Genomic DNA, 20,229 nt, shown 5'->3' with positions numbered 1-20,229 from the left:
ACTTGATGCCATGGCTATGATGTTGTTCTACGACTATTAGCTTTTGATCTTTTAGTTACCCAACAATAAAATCAATCCATGTTATTACAAAATAAATCAGCCAAAAAAATCACAGCAAAAAAAAAAAAAAAAAAAACATTTTAAACATCAACATCTTTTGTTGCCTTCTACTTAGTCTTATTATCAATCATGGCCAACACCTTTAAAACCACCTTCAGAGTACAATAATAATCTATCTTCTTAATACTGTTTATGAAAGATTTACATAAAACAACTATTTGAAAAGCAAACGGAATTAAATAATATTCGAAGGGGAAGATAAAGAAACTAAAGAGAGGTTACTTAAGCCATTAGGATTGAGTACGATAATAACATCTCCTGTTTTAATTCAAGTTAATGTTTTAGTTGAATTAAGTTAGATAATTAGATTAGATAAGATTTGAAAAGACATCAATTGTCATTATCATATACTAAATATTAAATTAAAAATTTAATTAAATTGACCAATCAAAATATAGAAAATAAGAAAAAAATTTGAAATTTTCTTGAAAAAAGAAAAATAGAATGCTCAACAAAAAGAAGGGTTCTTGTCGCTTCAGCTTTCATATGTATATATAAGCATTGTTTATTTTCAGAAAATATTTCATTTTTAAAAAATGTTTTGCAAAATATATATATCATTTAAATATTTATTTTTTATTATTTAATTGTAATATTAAAAATTAATATAATTTAATAATTTATAAGATTATATAAATTTTATACTTTAAAAATTAAAACAATTGCTTAAGGTGATTAATGGTGATAGGTAAGTATATTAATATAAATGTGGTTTATAAAATTATAATAATTTTATAAATGTTTTAAAAAAAATGAGTAATCCTATTGTAAAATGACTTAATTTTCATTTGGAAAAAAATATTTTATTTTTATTAATTTTATTGAGCATTTCAATTATTAGAAAATTATCTTATTTTGTTGGTAATCTAGCTTTATGGTGTAGAGTTTGGGGTTTGGATATATCCCGTAAAGGTAATTTGATTTGGCAAGCCTGCATGGATATAATTAGGTGAAAGCAATACTATATTTTTAACCGAAAATTGAACCGAATTAATTTGTTTTGCCGGATTAAGATAATTGTTTTTAAAATGTGGTTAATAGTCGATTTGAATACATAAAGCCGTTTGGTTTTCAAATTTAATTCGATTATTATATATAATTAATTAAATTTATTTTTAAATTCAAAATTACTAACTCAGTTTAGAACAATTGAATCAAAACAAAAACCAACTGATTCAATTCGATTTTGACAAATTATATACCATTCGGTTAGACCAAAATGAAATTAATTCGATTTCATTCGGCTTGGAACTAAATGCTCTCCCATAACCTTAATGACGTAACGAAGATAATGAAATATTCTTTCTATTTATTACATTAAAAGACAAGCAAATAAAACTGTTTGTACTTTAACAATGAATTCACTTTCTTTACAAATAAATTCAAAATGACTTGTTTGAGAGCTAAATCAACTCACCTTGATATAAATGAATTTAAAATTTAAAATTCATTTATAAATAATTTTTTCATAATAAGAATAAATTTAAAATTGAAAATTTATTTACTTTTATTCCGGATTAGAAAGATTTTTATGAAATGTCTTACTCCTATTTGAGTTTTTCAATCGACCAACTTTATGTCGGGTAGGGCCAGGGATCTCTGATTAGTCGAATGAGCCCATCCCTCTGGCCTATCATTTATTGGTCGATCCGGCTGGCGGCTCCTGCATCTCCCGCGTCTCCACGGGAGCCCTTCATACAAGTTTGCTGCTAGGAGCCCCTCTAGTCGAATCAATAAAAGTCCCAATAGAAGTTTACTGACCCGGCTCGTCAATCGACGATCTACTGCTCCCTCTTAGTTGCAGATGCCCATGCTTTGATTCGAAAGCCCTAGCCAGTGATGAATCCCCAATAGTTTTAAAAGGTTAAAAAAGCATATAGTTTTATCATAAGTTTTAGATGATTTAAGTTTGTAGAATTCATTTGAAAATTTCACATTTTTTTTAGTAGAATTTGGTTTGTTATATTTAAATCTATAGAATTGAACTTGTATAATTTAATTATTCATTTTATACCAAATACAAAAATTTGAATTTATAAATAAATTCCACAAAATTTTATAAAATTTATTTATTCGAAATATGAGGTTAAGGTTTGAAGTCCACTCCTAAACAAACAGTATTATTATTTTTTATTGTAGCTTAACTTTGATGCACTAATATAAGTATTATTCATTCTAAAAAAAAAAGAATAACTACATTTTTTATTTATCATAATTTATCATTATGAGTTCTTATAAATTTGGAACAAAGCTCGATTTGTCGGTTGAACTTAGACACAATATTTAATTTGCTCAAAAATGAACTTTTCATATAATTTGTCTTTTAAATTTGCACCAAAAGAACAAAATGTCCAATTTTGTCAAAAAAAATATTTGAAATAAATCAAATATGATTAAAAAGTAATTAAATGTATAGTCTAAATCAAATATAATTATAAACATAATCAAACAATAAATAATATATTTTTTTAACTAAATATTTCAATACAGTCAAATCTTTTTCTAATTTTATACTTTTTTTTAATCAAATATTTGCTAAATTATTTTTGAATCAAATACCGTAAATTTTTTTAATTATTATTCTAATTTTAAATTTTTAAGTAAATTTTTTAGTTAAAACTATAAAAAAATTTGTCCCTTAAAAAATTAAACATTTTATTCTTTTGGAGCTAAATTTAAGAAATAAATTTTACAAAAAAGTTTTGGACAAATTGTATCATGTGCTCAAGTTTAGAGGGGTAAATTGTGTTAGGTCACCGGCAATAAAATTACGAAAATAATTACGGCAGCGGAAAAGCAAAATTGTGACACACAGAATTTACGTGATTCACCTTTAACTTGTTTAGGGCTACGTCCACGGGACCAACTCCGAATATTTTTTCCACTATTAAAAATAGTAGACTTACAAAGGGAGTAATACAAAATAGTGGCACTCAAAAGTGTTTCCCAAAAATACCCCAATAATCTTCACTATTTTTCTAGACCCTTAATTTTAAGAACCCTTTCTTAAAATTGAAAAACTCTCTACATATGAGATTATTAATCTCTGTTGGTGTGTTTGAACTGAGGCAAATCCTCTCTTATTTATAGGAGAGGAAGACGAGAGAGCCGTGTATAACTCATTCACGGCTCTCTATCTTTGTCAAAGTTGCATGCCAACTTTCACCTATTTTTTTTTGTTCTTTTCATCACATGTGTGGGTCCCACTGAGTGGGCTCCGCCACACCAATAACAAAGCGCCAATAACAAACATGTGGGTCCCACTTGAGTGGGCATCGCCACAACAAATCTCCCCTTGCACACTCAAGTGGAGACGTTAGCTATGCTCTCCATCATCCCTGCAGCTAATCGACAATATTCAAATTTGTCTTTTGGAAGAATCTTCGTTAACATATCTGATCCATTTTCATATGTATGGATCTTCTCAAGGTATAACTGCTTCATCTCCAGTACATCCCTGATCCAATGATATCTAATATCAATATGCTTTGATCTTGAATGAAAGGAGGAATTCTTCCTAAGATAAATTTGAATATTGTCGATTAGCTGCAGGGATGATAGAGCATGGCTAACGTCCCCACTTGAGTGTGCAAGGGGAGATTTGTTGTGGCGGTGCCCACTCAAGTGGGGCCCATATGTTTATTATTGGTGTTTTGTTATTGGTGTGGCGGTGCCCACTCAGTGAGACCCACACACGTGATGAAAAGAAAAAAAATAGGTGAAAGTTGGCATGCAACTTTGACAAAGATTGAGAGCCGTGAATGAGTTATACACGACTCTCTCGTCTTTCTCTCCTATAAATAGGAGAGGATTTGCGTCAGTTCAAACACACCAACAGAGATAAATAATCTCATATGTAGAGAGATATGTAGAGAGTTTTTCAGTTTTAAGAAAGGGTTCTTAAAACTAAAGGTCTAGAAAAATAGTGAAGATTATTGTGGTGTTTTTGGGAAACACTTTTGAGTACCACTATTTTGTATTACTCTCTTTGTAAGCCTACTATTTTTAATAGTGGAAGAAATATTTGGAGTTGGTCCCGTGGACATAGTCCTAAACAAGTTAAGGGTGAACCACGTAAATTCTGTGTGTCACAATTTTACTTTTCCGCTACCGTAATTTTCTCTTAATTGGTTGAAAAGGCCCAATGAGTGGTATGAGAGCTAATGTCTAACAACTGGTATAAGAGCTGATTCCCAACACTACGTCCACAAGACCAACTCAGAATGTTTCTTCCACTATTAAAAATAGTAGGCTTACAAAGAGAGTAATACAAAATAGTGGCACTCAAAAGTGTTTCCCAAAAACACCCTAATAATTTTCACTATTTTTTTAGACCCTTAGTTTTAAGAACCCTTTCTTAAAACTGAAAACTCTCTACATATGAGATTATTAATCTCTGTTGGTGTGTTTGAACCGAGGCAAATCCTCTCCTATAAATAGGAGAGGAAGACGAGAGAGCCGTGTATAACTCATCCACGGCTCCCCATCTTTGTTAAAGTTGCATGACAACTTTCACCTTTTTTTTTTCTTTTCATCACGTGTGTGGGTCTCACTGAATGGGCACCGCCATACCAATAATAAACATGTGGGTTTCACTTGAATGGGCACCGCCACAACAAATTGAGCCATATTCTTAAAATTTTTAATATGAACTAAGAAAAATAATTTTTTTGGGGAGAAATAATGAAAAACCGTTAATTAGTTAACAAGTTTGAAATCAAAATAAATTAAATTTATAAATCAAGTTAACAAGCTAACAAGTTTGATTTATAAATTTACTAGTAAAATAAATCCGATATGGAACGACTAGTTTTAATTTTTAGCGCGTAGCCGAAAAATCAGATATAAAAATGAAATTTAAAACAAAAAGTTCGTTTTTCCTTTACCAAAACCTCAGATGCACAATTTCCCGCCACCTAGGGTTCACAGTCACTTTCTTTTTCCACACTGATCTTCTCCTTGTATTACCGCAATTCCTTCGACCAATATCCAAATCATTCTTTAATTAGATAGAAGAAAACCGTTGATATACTCAAAATCGCAGAAATGGCTGGTCAATCTGATTCCCACCTCTCTCTCTTTTCACCTGAAGAGGTCTCTTCTAATCCACTATAATTTTTATTTGAGCATCGTTTATAATTTCATGTTTAGATGGTTTTTCATATGTTTGCTTTATAATTTATTGATGTTTCGTTTCTCAGGTCGAGTTTATAGCTGAAGATGAATTGGTGGAGATTGTTCCCAATCTGAGGATGGATTCTCTAAATTTTATTTGTGTATTTCTCTTTATACTCTCTGATTCTCTGTTTGTGAGTATATGCGTAAATTTGCATTTTGTAGTTAAATTTTGTATTTCAGGGGGATTATGGTCCATTTTATCCACAAATAGCAACGCAAGTGCCACTTTGGTTAGCGGTGGCGCTGAAGAAGCGAGGGAAGTGCACAATTAGGCCTCCTCAGTGGATGTCTATTGGTAAGTTTTTGTGTATAAGATGCAGATATGGACACACAGTACAAATGTTCGAATTAGAGGTACAAATATAGGTTTATATATTCGTATATCAATTGTAGTTTTATAGGTTTAGTTTAGTATTGTGAGTGGTTGATAAATCAGTATTAGAATGAAATGTCAACCAATTAAGTAAAATGAAAAAGTTTTGAGGGGTTTATTAGTATTAAAATTAAGAGTTAATACCCATTGCAAACACAATTATCAGTTTCATCTGATAATAGTTTTTTGTTATGCCCGAATGTCATCATGAATGGCAGCATTTTTTCAAGTCATATGACTTTCAAGTAGGATTTGCTTGTTTGACGACTTAAGAACGACTTAAGAAGTTTGAACGCTAAATTATCTTCCATGTATATTGGCATCTTGAGAATTGGATGCTTGATTTGAGGGCTATGCTTTGCTGGAACAAAAGGATACACATGCCTGAATGTGCACTTAGAAGGATGTCAAGGTGCATTACAACAGGACAGTGCTTGGACCTTCATGATATTATTTTTCTGTTTTTCTTCCAATCATATATGGCCATTCACCAACTTCTATTAAAGATTGCAGAGTCTTCTTGTTGTGTTATATAATTTGCAGTTTATGTTAGTTAATCAGACAATTCCATAAGCTTCTCTTCTGTATCACATTCACGAAGTTAAAAATTTTATTGAATGTTGGATACTTCCTTTCCCTTGTAATTATTAAATTTTAGGACCTCAATGATTTTACTGTATCTGATAGAAATTAAATATTATATTGTAATCTCCCCATAATTTCTATCTCTGTTGATCAGAGAATTTGACCCAAGTTCTAGAAGGAGAACGAGATTCGCATGCATTTCAGCCTATTCCCTTTCATTATGTGGAAATATCAAGACTTCTTTTTGACCAGTAAATACTAAACCCTTGTATTGTAACTTGTATACTTCATTTTACTGCTGAACAACATGAATAATAACTTTGATTTTTGTGGACGGCAGTGCACGTGATGACATTCCTGATATGTACATGGTTAGTGTGAAGATTTTTTTTTTTTTCAATCTGCATGTGGGTTATTTCCAGGAATTCCTCACATTTCTTTATTTACAGGTGAGGTCACTTATTGAGGACATCAGGGATGTACGTTTTCATAAAGTGGAGACTAATCTAGAAAAGTTTACTGCATCAACCGTGACGGTATGCTTCCTTTATGAATTTGTTGACATTAATCACCAATTGGTTGTGTTTATAGCCTCTCAAAGTTGCATCGACATGTGTTTTGTGAAATCTGCTCTTTGTTGGAGAGTTTATGATTTTTTGTTTGTTTATTTCTAAAAGTTAACTAATGGGGAAAAGTGGAGTGTATCTCTCGTAATTGTTCATGTGTATGTGATCCTCTTGTCACTGGCAACGGATACTTCAATCCACTAAAAGGTCGTGTCATTCTTTTTCAATCTTTAGCTAAACAAATGTGAGACCAGACCCCTAAACTGAAGTGAGATAGTGATACATATATCAGGGATAATTTACATAGCAAGAATTTGTTGATGGCAGTATGCCCAAGGCATTGCAGAGAGCAAGAAATACACCATGGAAATTAGGAACCAAAAGCTGTTGTTCCGCCTTCCCAATTCCCATTTGGAGTTCTTGTAAAATTCCATTATCCAGATAAAAAAAATGAAGTAACATTTATTATCCCTATGGGAATTAGAAATATACAGTTCTGAAGAGCATTAGATCAGAAAGTCGTAGCTCTATTCAACTAGCTTTGCTCCTCCCAATACCCTGTTTTGTCCACACACATCCATCAACTAAGGACTACAGAATTCCAAATTAGCAATTTGGCTTTTCAAATATATCATACTTGTATCGAGAAAAAAAAAAAGAATATTAAGATAAGTACTAACCATGAACAGATCAGGAAATGTAGCAAGATTTTAGTCAATTGCATGTGGTGTCAATTCAAGAAATGAAGGGGCTTTAACCACCATGAGAAAATAAGCCTAATTGTTCTCATGGGTTCATTTATGATGACAGCTTGTTTAAATTTCTTGAATTCATGAATTCAGTAGTGAACAAAGGTAAGCTGGTTAGAGAAATTATTAATCACTTGAATCCAGTTAATATAGTGATTTAAAATCTTCTGAATATGGGTGCTCTCAGCTTCATGACTTATTCTTGGTGGTAGAGTGAGAAGGCAAATATATCAACAATATAAATAAGTGAAGGTAATTAGAAATGCGCCAATTCTAGGGTTTGGGCACCTTTGATCTGTGAATTGCTTATAGTTTGATTGCTATAAATTGTCATATTGCGGTTGAGTCAATGTCTTGTGGCTAAATTGTTATGGTCACAGTTGGCGCACATTGGTATTTCATAGATTCACAGTAATGATTTGACTGATACCATATATAACAGTAGGTATTTAAAACAAAAGAGATGCTTATTGTTGGGTTTAGCAAATGGTTGTTTACTTCTCATATGTAAATCATTTAGAGCATGATTGCAGTCTTTCTGCATTGTGTCCTGTGATTACTCCTGCATTATGTGGGTTTCTGGAAGCATGGATACACTTTTGGAGGCACATTGTTTACTGACATATCCTTTTTCATAGATTACATCTCTGCTTCGGAATTTGTTTTACTTTTGGCATCTTTGCCAGTGATATGTTGAATTTGATGTTGCAGTGGAAAAATATGTCTGCAATGGAAGTCAATATAATTCGTGCATTCGCTGGGAGAGCATTACAAGCATTCTATAAGCATGAGAGTGAACAGGTGATGCCAGATACAGATAGAACACAAGATAGACAGCCGCAAGCACCTAATGTCAGGCCAAGAGTATGTTCCGGACTAAACATATCATGTCTTTTTTTTCTCCTTTTATCTTATAACTATGATGATAGGCAAAGGGAATAACGTTTTCTATGCAAAGTTGAATGTTTGTTCATGCTTTATCTATACTTACTGAATTGCAGGAACAGAAATTGTGTAATGGCATCAAAAGTTGCTATCTCCTTCTTTCTAGGAGTATTCTACAAAGAAAAGTAGGCAGTCTTTATTTAACCGATCTTTTTTGTTTTTGCAGCGGAACCTGAGGCCTCGATAATAGGTAATTGTCCATCCAAATTCCTTTCTCATCTCGACCTCAAAACAATGATTTGAGCATGCTATTACAGAAGGTATTTCCATTTGTTTCTGATCCTTTCAAAAAGAACATTTTCTGATCTTATTGTAGTGATGAAATAGCAATTCTCTGTTGACCCCTTTATGATCACTATGCTAATAAATCATTTACTATTTTACACAATAAATTGTGAAGACAAAATCACTGTAAATGGATACTATGTGCAAGGCCTTGCCACATTTACATAGGTGTCCTAGACATTTTTCTGCTAAATTCTAGGTTTTGATTTTATATTACTATGCCTTTTATGCATAACATGGATTCATGTTTCCTCCTGCATTTATATCCCAGTTTCTACGCTCGTTGCCTGATGGTTCTTATTTCTAGTCTAGACTAGAGTTTTCCACGAACAACGATTACCGCTATGCCTATGATGCATGGGAACTCTCAACCACAGGCAATTTTTATATTTTGAAAACGTTTCTATGTATCTATTTTTCTATCTAAAATATTATATTATCTATTTTTCTATTTAAAATATCATTTTTCTGTAAAATTATATTTGAAATGTTGTTTTCTCCTTTTGTTTTTACGTTTCAACGTGTCCATAATTTTCATTTCCGGGCAATATAATCTACATCAATCAGGAATCTCTCAGAAAAAAAAAATATCTGCCTAGTGTCCAGCCCATGTACCATAAATCAGCCTAAAAAGAAGGATATGAATATGTCGGATATTCCTTGTGGAGCCAGTTAGAAAGGACTAGAATATGCTCATGATGCCTTCTCTGGCCCTCCCCTGAATTATGGAGCTATTAAATTATTGTTTGTTAGCACATGCTGTGGGTCTTCAAGTCTTCTTGTCTCTGTTGCAAGTTCAACGCACAACCTTACTTAGTGAATGAATGACAAGGATGGCTGTTATCCACAACTATCATCTTTGTCAGGGTAGTTTGCTACTTGTTGGGTTGAGCATATTTGTATTCAAATTAAATAAATCCGATTCTGGTCTGAATATTATATATTTATATAATACAATACTTCTAGGATAGCGTAATTATGCCTATAATTTGTGGCTGCAAAAATAATAAAATATTTTATTTTTATTTGATTCGGTTCATTTTAGTTCAATTTTGATTTTTTTTTTTCAATTTTATATAAATAAAATCAAATTTTCAAATAAATCAAATTAAATTTTTGAACTAAGGCGGTGAGTTTGATCTTGGGTCAAAATCAAGTGTAGAGATTTTACTTGGCTGGAAAACTATTTTGGTTGCAGTTTATTTATTTTTCACAGCAATTAGATCCCTTTGTTTTTTCTTTCCCTTTCTTTCTTTTAAATGCTAATATGCTATGATGAGATTCTCCTGAAAGATCGACCTTTTAATAGCAATGATTACATCCAGACAGGAGAGAGAGAGAGAGACAACTAAGAGTAATTGTTTTAATAATGAGCACCATGTGTGAAAGATTGGCTCAAATTTTGAACCAGATTCCTAGGTTTGGCAAATCATGCATTGCTTATATTGATGCTTTTGCTTTATCAAACAAACCAGTATTTGGTATAATTTTTCCATAACAATGTACTTGAGCAATATGATTTTTAGTGCTCAACTTTTTCTTATTGCGTTGCTCCTTTACAAAATTTGAAAATGAAATCAAATTCTAATGGCCCTTCTATGTGCTTGATTGTTGATTCCTTTTGCCTTGCAGCAAGGACCACATCATAATAATAAAAGTTTATAAAATTCATTTTATATCAAGTCTTAGATAATGCAATTGACCGTTGAAAAGGGACGATATGAGTCTCTTTTCTCTTAATTAGAAGTCTCGAGTTTAAGTTTTGATATAAAGTTTTTAAATACTCAAGAGAGAGCGTTTTACTTTTTTTTTGTAAACTTGTCCATCGTGAATATAGATTAATTGGGTTAGAAATTTCATATATTGAATGATTTAAATCATATATACTATAAATATCTTTAATCAAGTTATATTACATTCTATTAGTTATTTTTTATGTAGAAATTGACTAGTATAACATATTTAGCATTGGTGGGTGATGGTGCTATTTTATCATAAAGTTTGCAAGTTGAAGCATGTGCTTTTCATCATTCTTTCTTTTTCCTTTTTTAAATGAATGGTTAAAATTGTAGCGCGGCTCTTAGTTATATTTTTGTTAGCTTTTGGCAACTTAAACATGTTAGATGGAAACTAGAATTGTATATTGTTAGAGCTAGGAAATGAATAGATCCTCTTAAAACATTGATTTCATTTACCTAACGTTTTTTCATGTCATTTGTTTTATATTAGGATTGAGAAATTTGTACATACCTCAACTGAGTCGCGTCAATCAAAATTCTGAGCGGTGAAATCGTTTAATCCAATGTGAGCCCTCAATCAAAAGCCACAGCACACCAAATGATTATGCCAATTGGACCCAAATTGACTTCTAAGTTGTCTTTTAAAGCCATATATGTTGTTTTGGTACAATGATATTTAAAAGGTTGCCCTGTAGGTAATAACAATTATTAGACAAGAAAAACTAATTAGTATGTTTCATCCTTGCTAGTTGCTAGACAACAAATTGGACCATAAACAATTGGATACTGGAATTTGTTCCTTCTCTGTACCTGAAACCAAAAGTTGGCATTAAATATGAAGGAATTCTTCGTAATCAGATGTGATTTGATCGATCTTTTTATCCCTCGTGGAAGATGTAGAAAGTAAAAGGTTTCGAATTCAAGTTCTCTCTCTTATAAAAGTTATTATTAATTTGATGAATGATAAATGTAGGGAATGATAGATGTAAGGAGTGTATAAAAGTTACCACCAATTTGATGAATGATATGGAAAGAGGAGGAATGTTTCTGTTTAGTCCACGATGTTATTCCTCTGTATAAAAAAAAAAATTGAAGGAATTGTTGACCCAATAATTAGCTTCAGTCAATCTATAAGTTTTGCTGTTCAACAAAATTTCAACCATTTTTTTAAAATGAAATTTCACTGAGAGGAGCTCTAACAATTGCCTGTAAACATGAGTATTAAGTTAGTTTTCTAATCCACTAACTGACTTGACTTTCCCTCGCGTGAACATAGGAAAATGAAAGTGGTCCAATTCCAACTCCAACCTCTTTCTCATAGGATTCTTGGTTGTCCTAATTGGCCGACCAACTTCTTTTCTAAAGTGTGAGATGAGAGTTTTGGTTGGTTAATTTTAGGCCTATGATTAATCGTATAAGTGGCAATTGTCTTCTTCTTATTTCCTTTCATTTAACACAGATAGACACTGCTAGCAACCGTGTTTGTCCCACCACCATTAATTCTTTCTTTTCAGTTCTGGCTCTTCTCTGTACTTACCTTGTAGGTCACCCAGTGCTTTCATTTTCTTTTCTTTTTTTTTTTTTTAATTAGGAGGTGTAATTCTTCTTCTGTCACAAAGATTTTTCACCCTATTTCCTAGAAAATGAACTTTCATTCTCTTTTGTTTCTCCTTACTTGCTCTCATTTCATCACTTTGCTATTTCCTGTTCCTAATTTGATTCACAGGCTTCATTAAAATTAAATCCATTGTGAATCTTTATGCAATTAGCATTTGAATTCCTATAAATCTGATATAATCTTTCAAAATATATTAATTTTTAGATTATTCAATTCTAAAAAAAATAAAAATAATTAACTAAATTACCCTTTTATTAATTTTTTTAATTAAAAGAGGAAATTTAGTGGAGATATTTAGATAAAAATAAACTTAAAATACAATAATTAATACTATTTTGATTTTCTAAAACTGTCATATTAATGGAATAAGAAAAATTCAAAAGGGGTCAAAATTACGTATGCTTTCTTATTCCGTCTAAATTATTTGTTCTACTACCATATTAAAAGATTAAGAAAGATTCATTAGTCTTTTTAAAATTTAATAATAACTTAAGGAAACGACTAATTAAAATATGCATTTTATATTTTTATTTAGAAGAAAATTATAAAGATGTATTGAGAAAAAACTAAGTAAAAGTTACATTTTATTTAAAAGTCAATAATAATTATTTAAAATGTAATATCCATTATTAAAAGTAATTTTTGGTTTTTGACAGCAGCGATCAAAAAAGCATCATTGGTAATGGAAACTTAACTAAAAGTGTAAATAAAGCAAATATCACTGACCAAATGGGTTTTAGGCACAAAAGCAAAAACATAACTAATTACTCATTAGTCATCACCAACCAATTGCTCGTAACCTTCCGGACGATTTAAAATCGTTTTAAAAATATGATTAAAACAAATAAATACATTTTAATTAAACAATTAAATAAGAAACCAACGGATATATAATTGATCTGTCGAGTGGATAATTAATTAAACCAAAGCTTAATTATTGTCCGCTTCTTAGACGTTGAGTTGGCTAATTATATATTATTAAATTAATTAATTAATGTGTAGTAATTTTTGGTGTGAGGATTTAAAAAATAAATAAATAAAATATAAAAATACAAAACTGAAAAAGTAAGTCCAAAGTCACGGGTCAATCACTTCAATATTTATTGCAATGTCACTTTAGAGGGAAGGTGTCTCGAAGCTCACGTCATCTTCCATTTAGGCTGTATATGTTTGTAGAATATACTCCGTCAACTTTTATTAGTGTCTTAAATTATTCGGTGATTAAAAAAATAATTTTGATTGTGTATTTCTTAATTTAATTCAGTTATTTTTTATTTTTATATAACTATTTTTAATTTTAATAATCATTTTAACCTATAATATGTCTTACTGAAAAATAGGCATGACCACGGTTCTAGAACTGTTGATTTTGATTATAAAAAAAATAGAATCTGAACTGAACGATTTTAAGCGATTTCTAAGATAGCATAAAACTACTGGTTTCGATTGTATTCACGTTTTAAATTAAAATTAAATAATATATTTTAATTTTTTTAAAATGTTTTTTAAATGTGTAGCTTAAATAAATAAATAATAATAATAATAATAATAACAACATATTAATATTGAAAAAAACTAAAGCAATTTAATAAAAAATTTTAAAAGTTACTTTAAAAAACTATAACAAAATTTAAAAAAAAAACATCGGTTTCAAAGCACCATTACAAAGAACTCCCACAAGCCGCAGGCTCAAATTTTTTTAGTAATAAAAGTGAAAATAAAAAAAAATAAATACTATACAGTGAAGAACAAGCTATACGTGATTTATTAAAATAATAAGAATTTAATATTAGTTAAATTAGAAGTAAAATACAAAATTAGTTAATATTATTTAATCTTCTAAAAATGACTTGAATAAAATAATTTATAAAAAATAACAAATGGAGATCGACTGTATATTAGACTATAGAAATAGTATATCATAAAGTATAAACAGTTACAAACGTGTTTTTAAATGTTTTCTGTTTCACACAAATTACAAGCTTCAGGGTAACTTGGTCCCCAAGAAAAAAGAAAAGCAAAGAAAAGTTGTTCTGTACCGATGAAATTCTCTTTTTATCCCTGCCTTTTACTTTAATGTCTAACCTTTACTTTTCTTCGACTTTTTGAGTTCCACTAATTAAATTTTATTTCCTTCTAATACTCATTTTATAATTCTTGGTGCTTACGATAACAAGCGAGACAATTTGAAAAAAACAAAAATGTTATTACCAATCCATTTATTTATAGAAAATAACTTGTTTTGTTCGAAATTATTTTTAAATCTTTTAGCATTTGGGATGCTTAAAAAATCTGTCAGTGAAAAATATTTTTCTAATCAATGAATAAATTACTATTTTAAAAAAAATGATTTTTCATTTTCAAAAGAGAAATATTTTTTGGATATTAATAAATTTAAATTATTAATAGTTAACTACCATTAATCATCGGTCATTATCAGCAATGCCATCGGTCACTGTCGACTACTATGATTTATTACTAGAAATTATCATAATTTATCATTATGATACTTTGATTTTGAAAATATTTTTGATTTTTTTATTAACATTTACAAAATTAAAAATCTACTAACACTAATAATTTATGAAAAGAATAATACTCATATTGAAGAATAATATTGTAGAAAATGTCAAAGATTACTAGATAATGTATTTGAAGAAATTAAATTTATGAATGATATTAGAATGCCATTTTTTTTCTCTTGTTTATAGACATTTATAATGTTAGAAACTATTTTCTTCAACTTGGAATTCTAAATAAAGAATTAAAGAATTATATAAATATGCCCTATCATGCAGTCAATAAAAGATGGCTTATGCATAGCTGACTAACCCTCAAAATAGAAATAAAATTATATTGATAATTAGTTATTATTTGGAAATATTTTAAATTAAAGGTTTAGTTTGTAATTTATATTTCATATTTATTATCAGATCAAATTTATATGGTCAAATGAAATTAAAAAGATTATTATGTTTTAGTCACAACTATCTATTTATACTGTATATAAATGTGATGATGAAACGAGAATAATGAGATTTTCTAAATTATCCATATAAAATTTAAGATACTCTAAAATAATCTTAGTGATAGCCAATTAAAAAATTTTAACATAAAAATATATATAATATCTCTATAATTTGATTGAATATTTTTTTAATAGATAAATACGTATAGATAATTAAACATTTGAAATTTAAAATTTTACTATTATTATCTTATTGTTTCTAATTATATTTTATTTCATTATATTATTATATAAATTATTAATAATAATTTAATAATTTATTATTATTATTATTATTATTAATTATTTTATTTATATTATTGTAATTTATCTTCAATATTGTTATTTTAGATGAATATGTGTAAATGCAAGGCATTTAAAAATTTTAATTTTTTTCAAATTTATTTTAAATAAATATATCTAGATAATTAAGATTTTGATCTAAAAAGGGTATGGTTAAATTTCTTTAATTACAAATTGTACCCTAATTTAATTGGCAAAAAAATAAGATAAAAATATTATTTTTAAACATCTCTCATTTTATTAATTATATTGATATCAAATATAATTCAAATCCTTTTCTTTCTATTAAAGAATATAATTTTATTAATAAAATTTTTAAATGATTCCATGATTTTGATTGTATAAAAAAATAAAAAAATAAAAAAAATTATTATTTATAAATATTTAATTTGATTTATTAGATTAATTTCTTATTCTATTGTAAAAGTATATTTATTTACTAAAAAAGATTATAGTGAAAATTATTAACAAAACATGTAAATTAATTATAAAATATAAAATAAAAGACATACGATGATTTTTATAAATCAACTTGGTAATTAAACAAAACATAAAAGCAACTACTTAAATAAAAAATAAAAGTAACTAGCGTATAATAAAAACTATATGAATCGATATATTGAAAAAAATATATTTGACATTTTTTATATTTAAATTACTATTTTAAAGAGAGAAAAAAATATATTAATTTTTTTAATTTAATATTACAATGCAAGACAGATAACTAAAAAAATATGTTATTATATATATAAAAATTACTATATTTATTGCAATCTAAATAAAAATTTACATTTTAATTATATAAATAAAAAAATTAAACAAATATAAAAAATGAATATATATCGACATAAATAAGAATTAATATATATAAAAGAGAAAACATGCGAAAATTTCAATTTAATTTATAAATATTAAGATGTATAACAGTTGGTAACTATTAGGACATGTTACTTTCTGGCAATTATTTGTGAATTGAGGGTTGATATTAGTAGGATGATTTTATTGCCAAAATATTGTAACAGATAAATAAATACCAAAAACGTAATTTTATTTTTTCTAAAAATAAAAAAGGACAAATTTTCTGTTTCTAAAATGAAATCTCATCTCCTTTCATTCTCTTTTCCGTCCATATTCATTTTCATTACTTTTCTACCTTATCCATTTGCCCGGCATTTTCGAGGACTTTCTTGGCCATAAAGCAACAATGTCAAGGGCAATACCGTCTTTTGACTAAAAACAACCCACTTGTTGTATTCTTATATGAACTGTGGCTTTCCCGTTTTGCTTTTGCCTTCCATTCTTTGGGTTTTTGCTGCACCAGAAGAAGAAGAAGAAGAAACCTCTCTTTTATCTTCCTCCTCCTCTGCCTCTCGCCCGTCGGATCAAAACTAGAAACATAACCCAAAAAAAAAAAAAAAAATTAATTTAGTTCATTTTTACTCAATTTTGTTTTTTTAATTTATACATATAGAACAAAAATATTTATACATATTTATCAGAATTTGAATTTTGATTCCGATAAGCGTTAAATTAATCAAAAGCATTTCCTTTGAATTTTCGAAATTGTGTTGTTTTGTGATTGCGAAATGAAAATTGAAAATTTTTGTTGATGATTTTGGTTAGAAAATTGTTGAGAGGGGGAAGAAACAGACGACGGACATAACGACGTCGTTTTGGTTTTTGAAGGGAGGTTTTTTTTCTTTTTTTTTTTTTCCGACTCTTTGGTTTTTGGAGGTTTGAAGATGTGTGCTGCAGCGGCAACAGGAGACTGGTGGGCGAGGGGGATAGCGGTGCAGATCGGAGGAGGGTTCAGCCATGAGAGCGAACATGACTTGGCTCTCATGGTAAGCGATTTCCTTGAGAACGGTGGTAGCAGCGGCGCTGACTCTTGGTGTAGCAGCGATAGCGAGTCCGGTCTCTCCGATCTCCACCATCTCGCAGATAAAATTTCGGTAATTCAAAATTTTTTTTCCTTTTCAATTATAAATTTACCATCTCCTTCTTGAACTCTATTGAATTATAGAATTCCTTCTGTTATTTATATATGATTTTGGGAGGGAAATGAATTTAATTCATTTGTTTTTTTTTTTATTGAAATTAAAAGGTTGGTTTCATATATGGAAGATTTTTATATAAATTTTATTTAGATTTATTTCGTAGTTTGTTTTAGCTCTGCATAGAAGGAAAGTATAAGAAATGGAAAGTTATGGTAATAAAGGATTTTCTTTTTCTTTTTGGTTTTTGACTTTAATTTTTCTTTGAATCATAAAGGAAGAAAACTTTTGTACTTAAATTTTCTTTCTTGCTTGTCTGAGTAAAATGAGCTGATTAAGTCTTGTAATTGCAAGCAAACCTTTTTTTGTAATCATGACGCACTTTATTGAGTACAAATTTATTTTTATTGGCATTAGTTGTCTTAGAAGGGGCTTTGATTGTTCTCCTTGAGGTTTGTTTTCTGGCCATGCTTTAGCAAGAAAAGGGATAAGTATTATTCATAGCAAGGAAGCTAGCGGGTAGTTTAGTAAATATGAATAATAATAATGGAAAGAAAATCATCTTATATGACTAGTGTAATTTATTATCATATAAGGAAATACTAAGCTGCAGAGAATTCTTTTGATTACCTTTAGAAACTACTCCATATTTGCCACTGACTTGTTGGATTGCGATAGCCTTCTGCTCTGGAACTTTGAGTAAAAGTTTATATCTTTATTATCTGCTTAATAGTTTATGAATAGTTTACTAAATATGCAATTAGGATTATGAATGCTATTATGGTTCACATCCTCACCACCCCCTTAATAGTTTAGCATTTAAGAGGACCATGGAGGAAGATCTGAAGTCATCACATGATAGTTTACTTGTGGTTTGATCGGCGCTCACCTTTTGAACCGTGTCATAAACCGGCAGAGGAGTCCTGGGAAATTATATCATTTATGTTAAAGCCAATTTTGGTATTGTATGTATGCGATATGTCTGCTTGTTCCCCTTGTGCTAGAATGAATATATCTGGTCATATTATTGTCAGTTGAAGCGTTTTCTTAATGAAATTTCAACAAGGCTTACTGAAAAAAATAATCAGCTTGCTAGACAATAATATCTTCGTTGGCCCGTTGATGTGCTTCACTTACTATTTATCTGAATTTTCATTAAAGGGAATCTCATTGTTTCTTGGGTTGTTGCAGTTTTATAGGCACTCAGTAGCTCAGCATGAGAGTGACTTGCTGTCATTGGTTCATTCTCTTGTGGTATCCATCAAGGAGACAGACCTTCACCTTGTTAAATCAGGTCCATGTAACGCTAGCTGCATTAGATTTTCTCTGGTGAAGCACTTGAGACTTGCTGGTTATGATGCTGCTGTATGTGCATCTAGGTGGCAGGGTGGTGGCAAGGTTCCTGGAGGTATGCGATGTGGCAATCATATTCCAAACTATAACTGGAGTCGTTCCATGCTAGATTTTGAACATTTGCTTGATCTCATCTCTTTAACTAGATTTCGAACATTTACTTGACTTCTTGTCTCCGAAATGGCAATCTATTTCCATTGAAATTATGCTGGCATTTTTATTTATTTTTGTCTCATTTTTTAAAATTATCTTTTAAGTTCCCCACCAAGCGGGAATGAAAGAAAATAGGGCCCTCACGCATCTAGTTTCCATCTTGCATTTTATATCTGGAGGGAAAATATTCTGATGATTTGTTTTGCTTATGCATTTCCATTCCCTATTTCTCCATGTGTTTTATAATATGGATGTCCATATCTAATATCTATATTTTTATCATATGTCTACTTGTTTTATCCTTTTTGAAGAGTAATCATTTCTTCAACCCTTCACAAAATCCTATTTTTATGTTACAGGGGATCATGAATATGTTGATGTGGTTACCTATAATAGTGGTGGGAGCTCTGAGCGTCTGGTTATTGATGTTGACTTCCAAAGCCATTTTGAGATAGCTAGAGCAGTAGACTCTTATGACAGAATATTGAAGTCACTTCCCGTTATTTATGTCGGCTCAATGACCAGGTTGAAACAGTATCTTCAAGTCATGGTTGAAGCTGCTAAATCTTCTCTCAAACAAAACTCAATGCCTCTTCCTCCGTGGAGATCTCTTGCTTATTTGCAAGCGAAGTGGCACTCACCGTACCAGAGGCATTTGACCCCAGATGAGCAAAATTTTGGCAGCTTCAACTCTTCTGACCATAAGCAATGCAGTGGACATTTAAAGAGGCTGCAATCATCGCTTCAATCTGAAATGGAAGAAGAGCGACTCTTGAAACCCATGAACACTGACAGTAACTGGAGAGTAATGCGTGAGAGGCGGAGACATTCCTTCTTGAGGGGTCTTTGAAGTGTATAGAAATTTTGCCTGGGAATGGAAAGTTCCCTTTGTGAGAGATTAATTGTACCGCGGCTTTCATTTGTAGTAATTCTTTTTCCTCAGAAGAAAAATAAGTGTCAACAAGAACAAACTCCAATTATATACAGAGGACATAAAGGCGAATAACACTTCATATTTGGGATCATACAATTATTTTTCATATTTTGTGCGTTGGCAGCAAGTGAGAGTTACCAGGTTTTGCGAAGTTAGCATATGGGACAATCCACAGCAGCATTTGCAGCCAAATCTGTGAGAACTTGCCTTACCAAGGTGCATTTCTTCATAGGTCGCATTATTGTTTTTTTTTTTTTTAATTTAAAAGTTTCATCTTGAATATATTCCTTGCCTTCTATTTTTTGGTCAAGGAATTTTTGTTCTAAT

At 30.0% G+C, this 20,229-nt stretch overlaps 2 protein-coding genes across 5 annotated transcripts; both read left to right on the top strand.

Annotated features, from left to right (window-relative positions):
* Positions 1 to 4,986: 4,986 nt before the first annotated feature.
* Positions 4,987 to 11,319, top strand: PSF2. Of its 4 annotated transcripts, none has more exons than XR_016321496.1 (9): positions 4,987 to 5,214; positions 5,322 to 5,396; positions 5,461 to 5,593; positions 6,411 to 6,507; positions 6,597 to 6,627; positions 6,706 to 6,792; positions 8,283 to 8,435; positions 8,683 to 8,776; positions 11,031 to 11,319. XR_016321496.1 is itself a non-coding variant. In XM_012233812.4 (8 exons), the coding sequence occupies exons 1-8, from the start codon at positions 5,167 to 5,169 to the stop codon at positions 8,701 to 8,703; spliced, it is 627 nt and encodes a 208-aa protein (XP_012089202.1). In that variant the 5' UTR covers positions 4,988 to 5,166; the 3' UTR covers positions 8,704 to 8,964. The 4 variants fall into 4 exon arrangements, 2 of the variants coding, with proteins under 2 accessions (XP_012089202.1, XP_037494573.1); XR_016321497.1 differs by lacking the exon at positions 11,031 to 11,319 and adding an exon at positions 9,073 to 9,277; XM_012233812.4 differs by lacking the exon at positions 11,031 to 11,319 and having other exon boundaries at positions 4,988 to 5,214; positions 5,479 to 5,593; positions 8,683 to 8,964.
* A 5,738-nt stretch (positions 11,320 to 17,057) lies between these two features.
* Positions 17,058 to 19,998, top strand: LOC105647655 (cruciferin (DUF506)). Its single transcript, XM_012233826.4, has 3 exons — positions 17,058 to 17,420; positions 18,654 to 18,870; positions 19,328 to 19,998. Exons 1-3 carry the CDS (start codon positions 17,211 to 17,213, stop codon positions 19,816 to 19,818), a joined length of 918 nt encoding a protein of 305 aa, XP_012089216.1. The 5' UTR covers positions 17,058 to 17,210; the 3' UTR covers positions 19,819 to 19,998.
* The last annotated feature ends 231 nt before the right edge of the window (positions 19,999 to 20,229 follow it).

The sequence above is a fragment of the Jatropha curcas genome, chromosome 6 (genome assembly GCF_041381405.1).
Source record: "Jatropha curcas cultivar XTBG-Jc1 chromosome 6, XTBG_Jcur_1.0, whole genome shotgun sequence".
Classification (NCBI taxonomy): domain Eukaryota; kingdom Viridiplantae; phylum Streptophyta; class Magnoliopsida; order Malpighiales; family Euphorbiaceae; genus Jatropha; species Jatropha curcas.
This window is presented reverse-complemented; position numbering and strand designations above follow the sequence as displayed.

What these genes read in the sequence shown, in the direction of transcription:
- PSF2 (XM_037638645.2), top strand. Translation starts at nt 5,167, where the DNA reads ATGGCTGGTCAATCTGATTCCCACCTCTCTCTCTTTTCACCTGAAGAG. An exon ending in TTACTGCATCAACCGTGACG is followed by an intron (nt 6,793 to 8,282) that starts GTATGCTTCCTT and finishes TTGATGTTGCAG; the next exon opens with TGGAAAAATATGTCTGCAAT. An exon ending in CACCTAATGTCAGGCCAAGA is followed by an intron (nt 8,436 to 8,682) that starts GTATGTTCCGGA and finishes TTGTTTTTGCAG; the next exon opens with CGGAACCTGAGGCCTCGATA.
- LOC105647655 (XM_012233826.4), top strand. Translation starts at nt 17,211, where the DNA reads ATGTGTGCTGCAGCGGCAACAGGAGACTGGTGGGCGAGGGGGATAGCG. An exon ending in ATCTCGCAGATAAAATTTCG is followed by an intron (nt 17,421 to 18,653) that starts GTAATTCAAAAT and finishes GGGTTGTTGCAG; the next exon opens with TTTTATAGGCACTCAGTAGC. An exon ending in TGGTGGCAAGGTTCCTGGAG is followed by an intron (nt 18,871 to 19,327) that starts GTATGCGATGTG and finishes TTTATGTTACAG; the next exon opens with GGGATCATGAATATGTTGAT.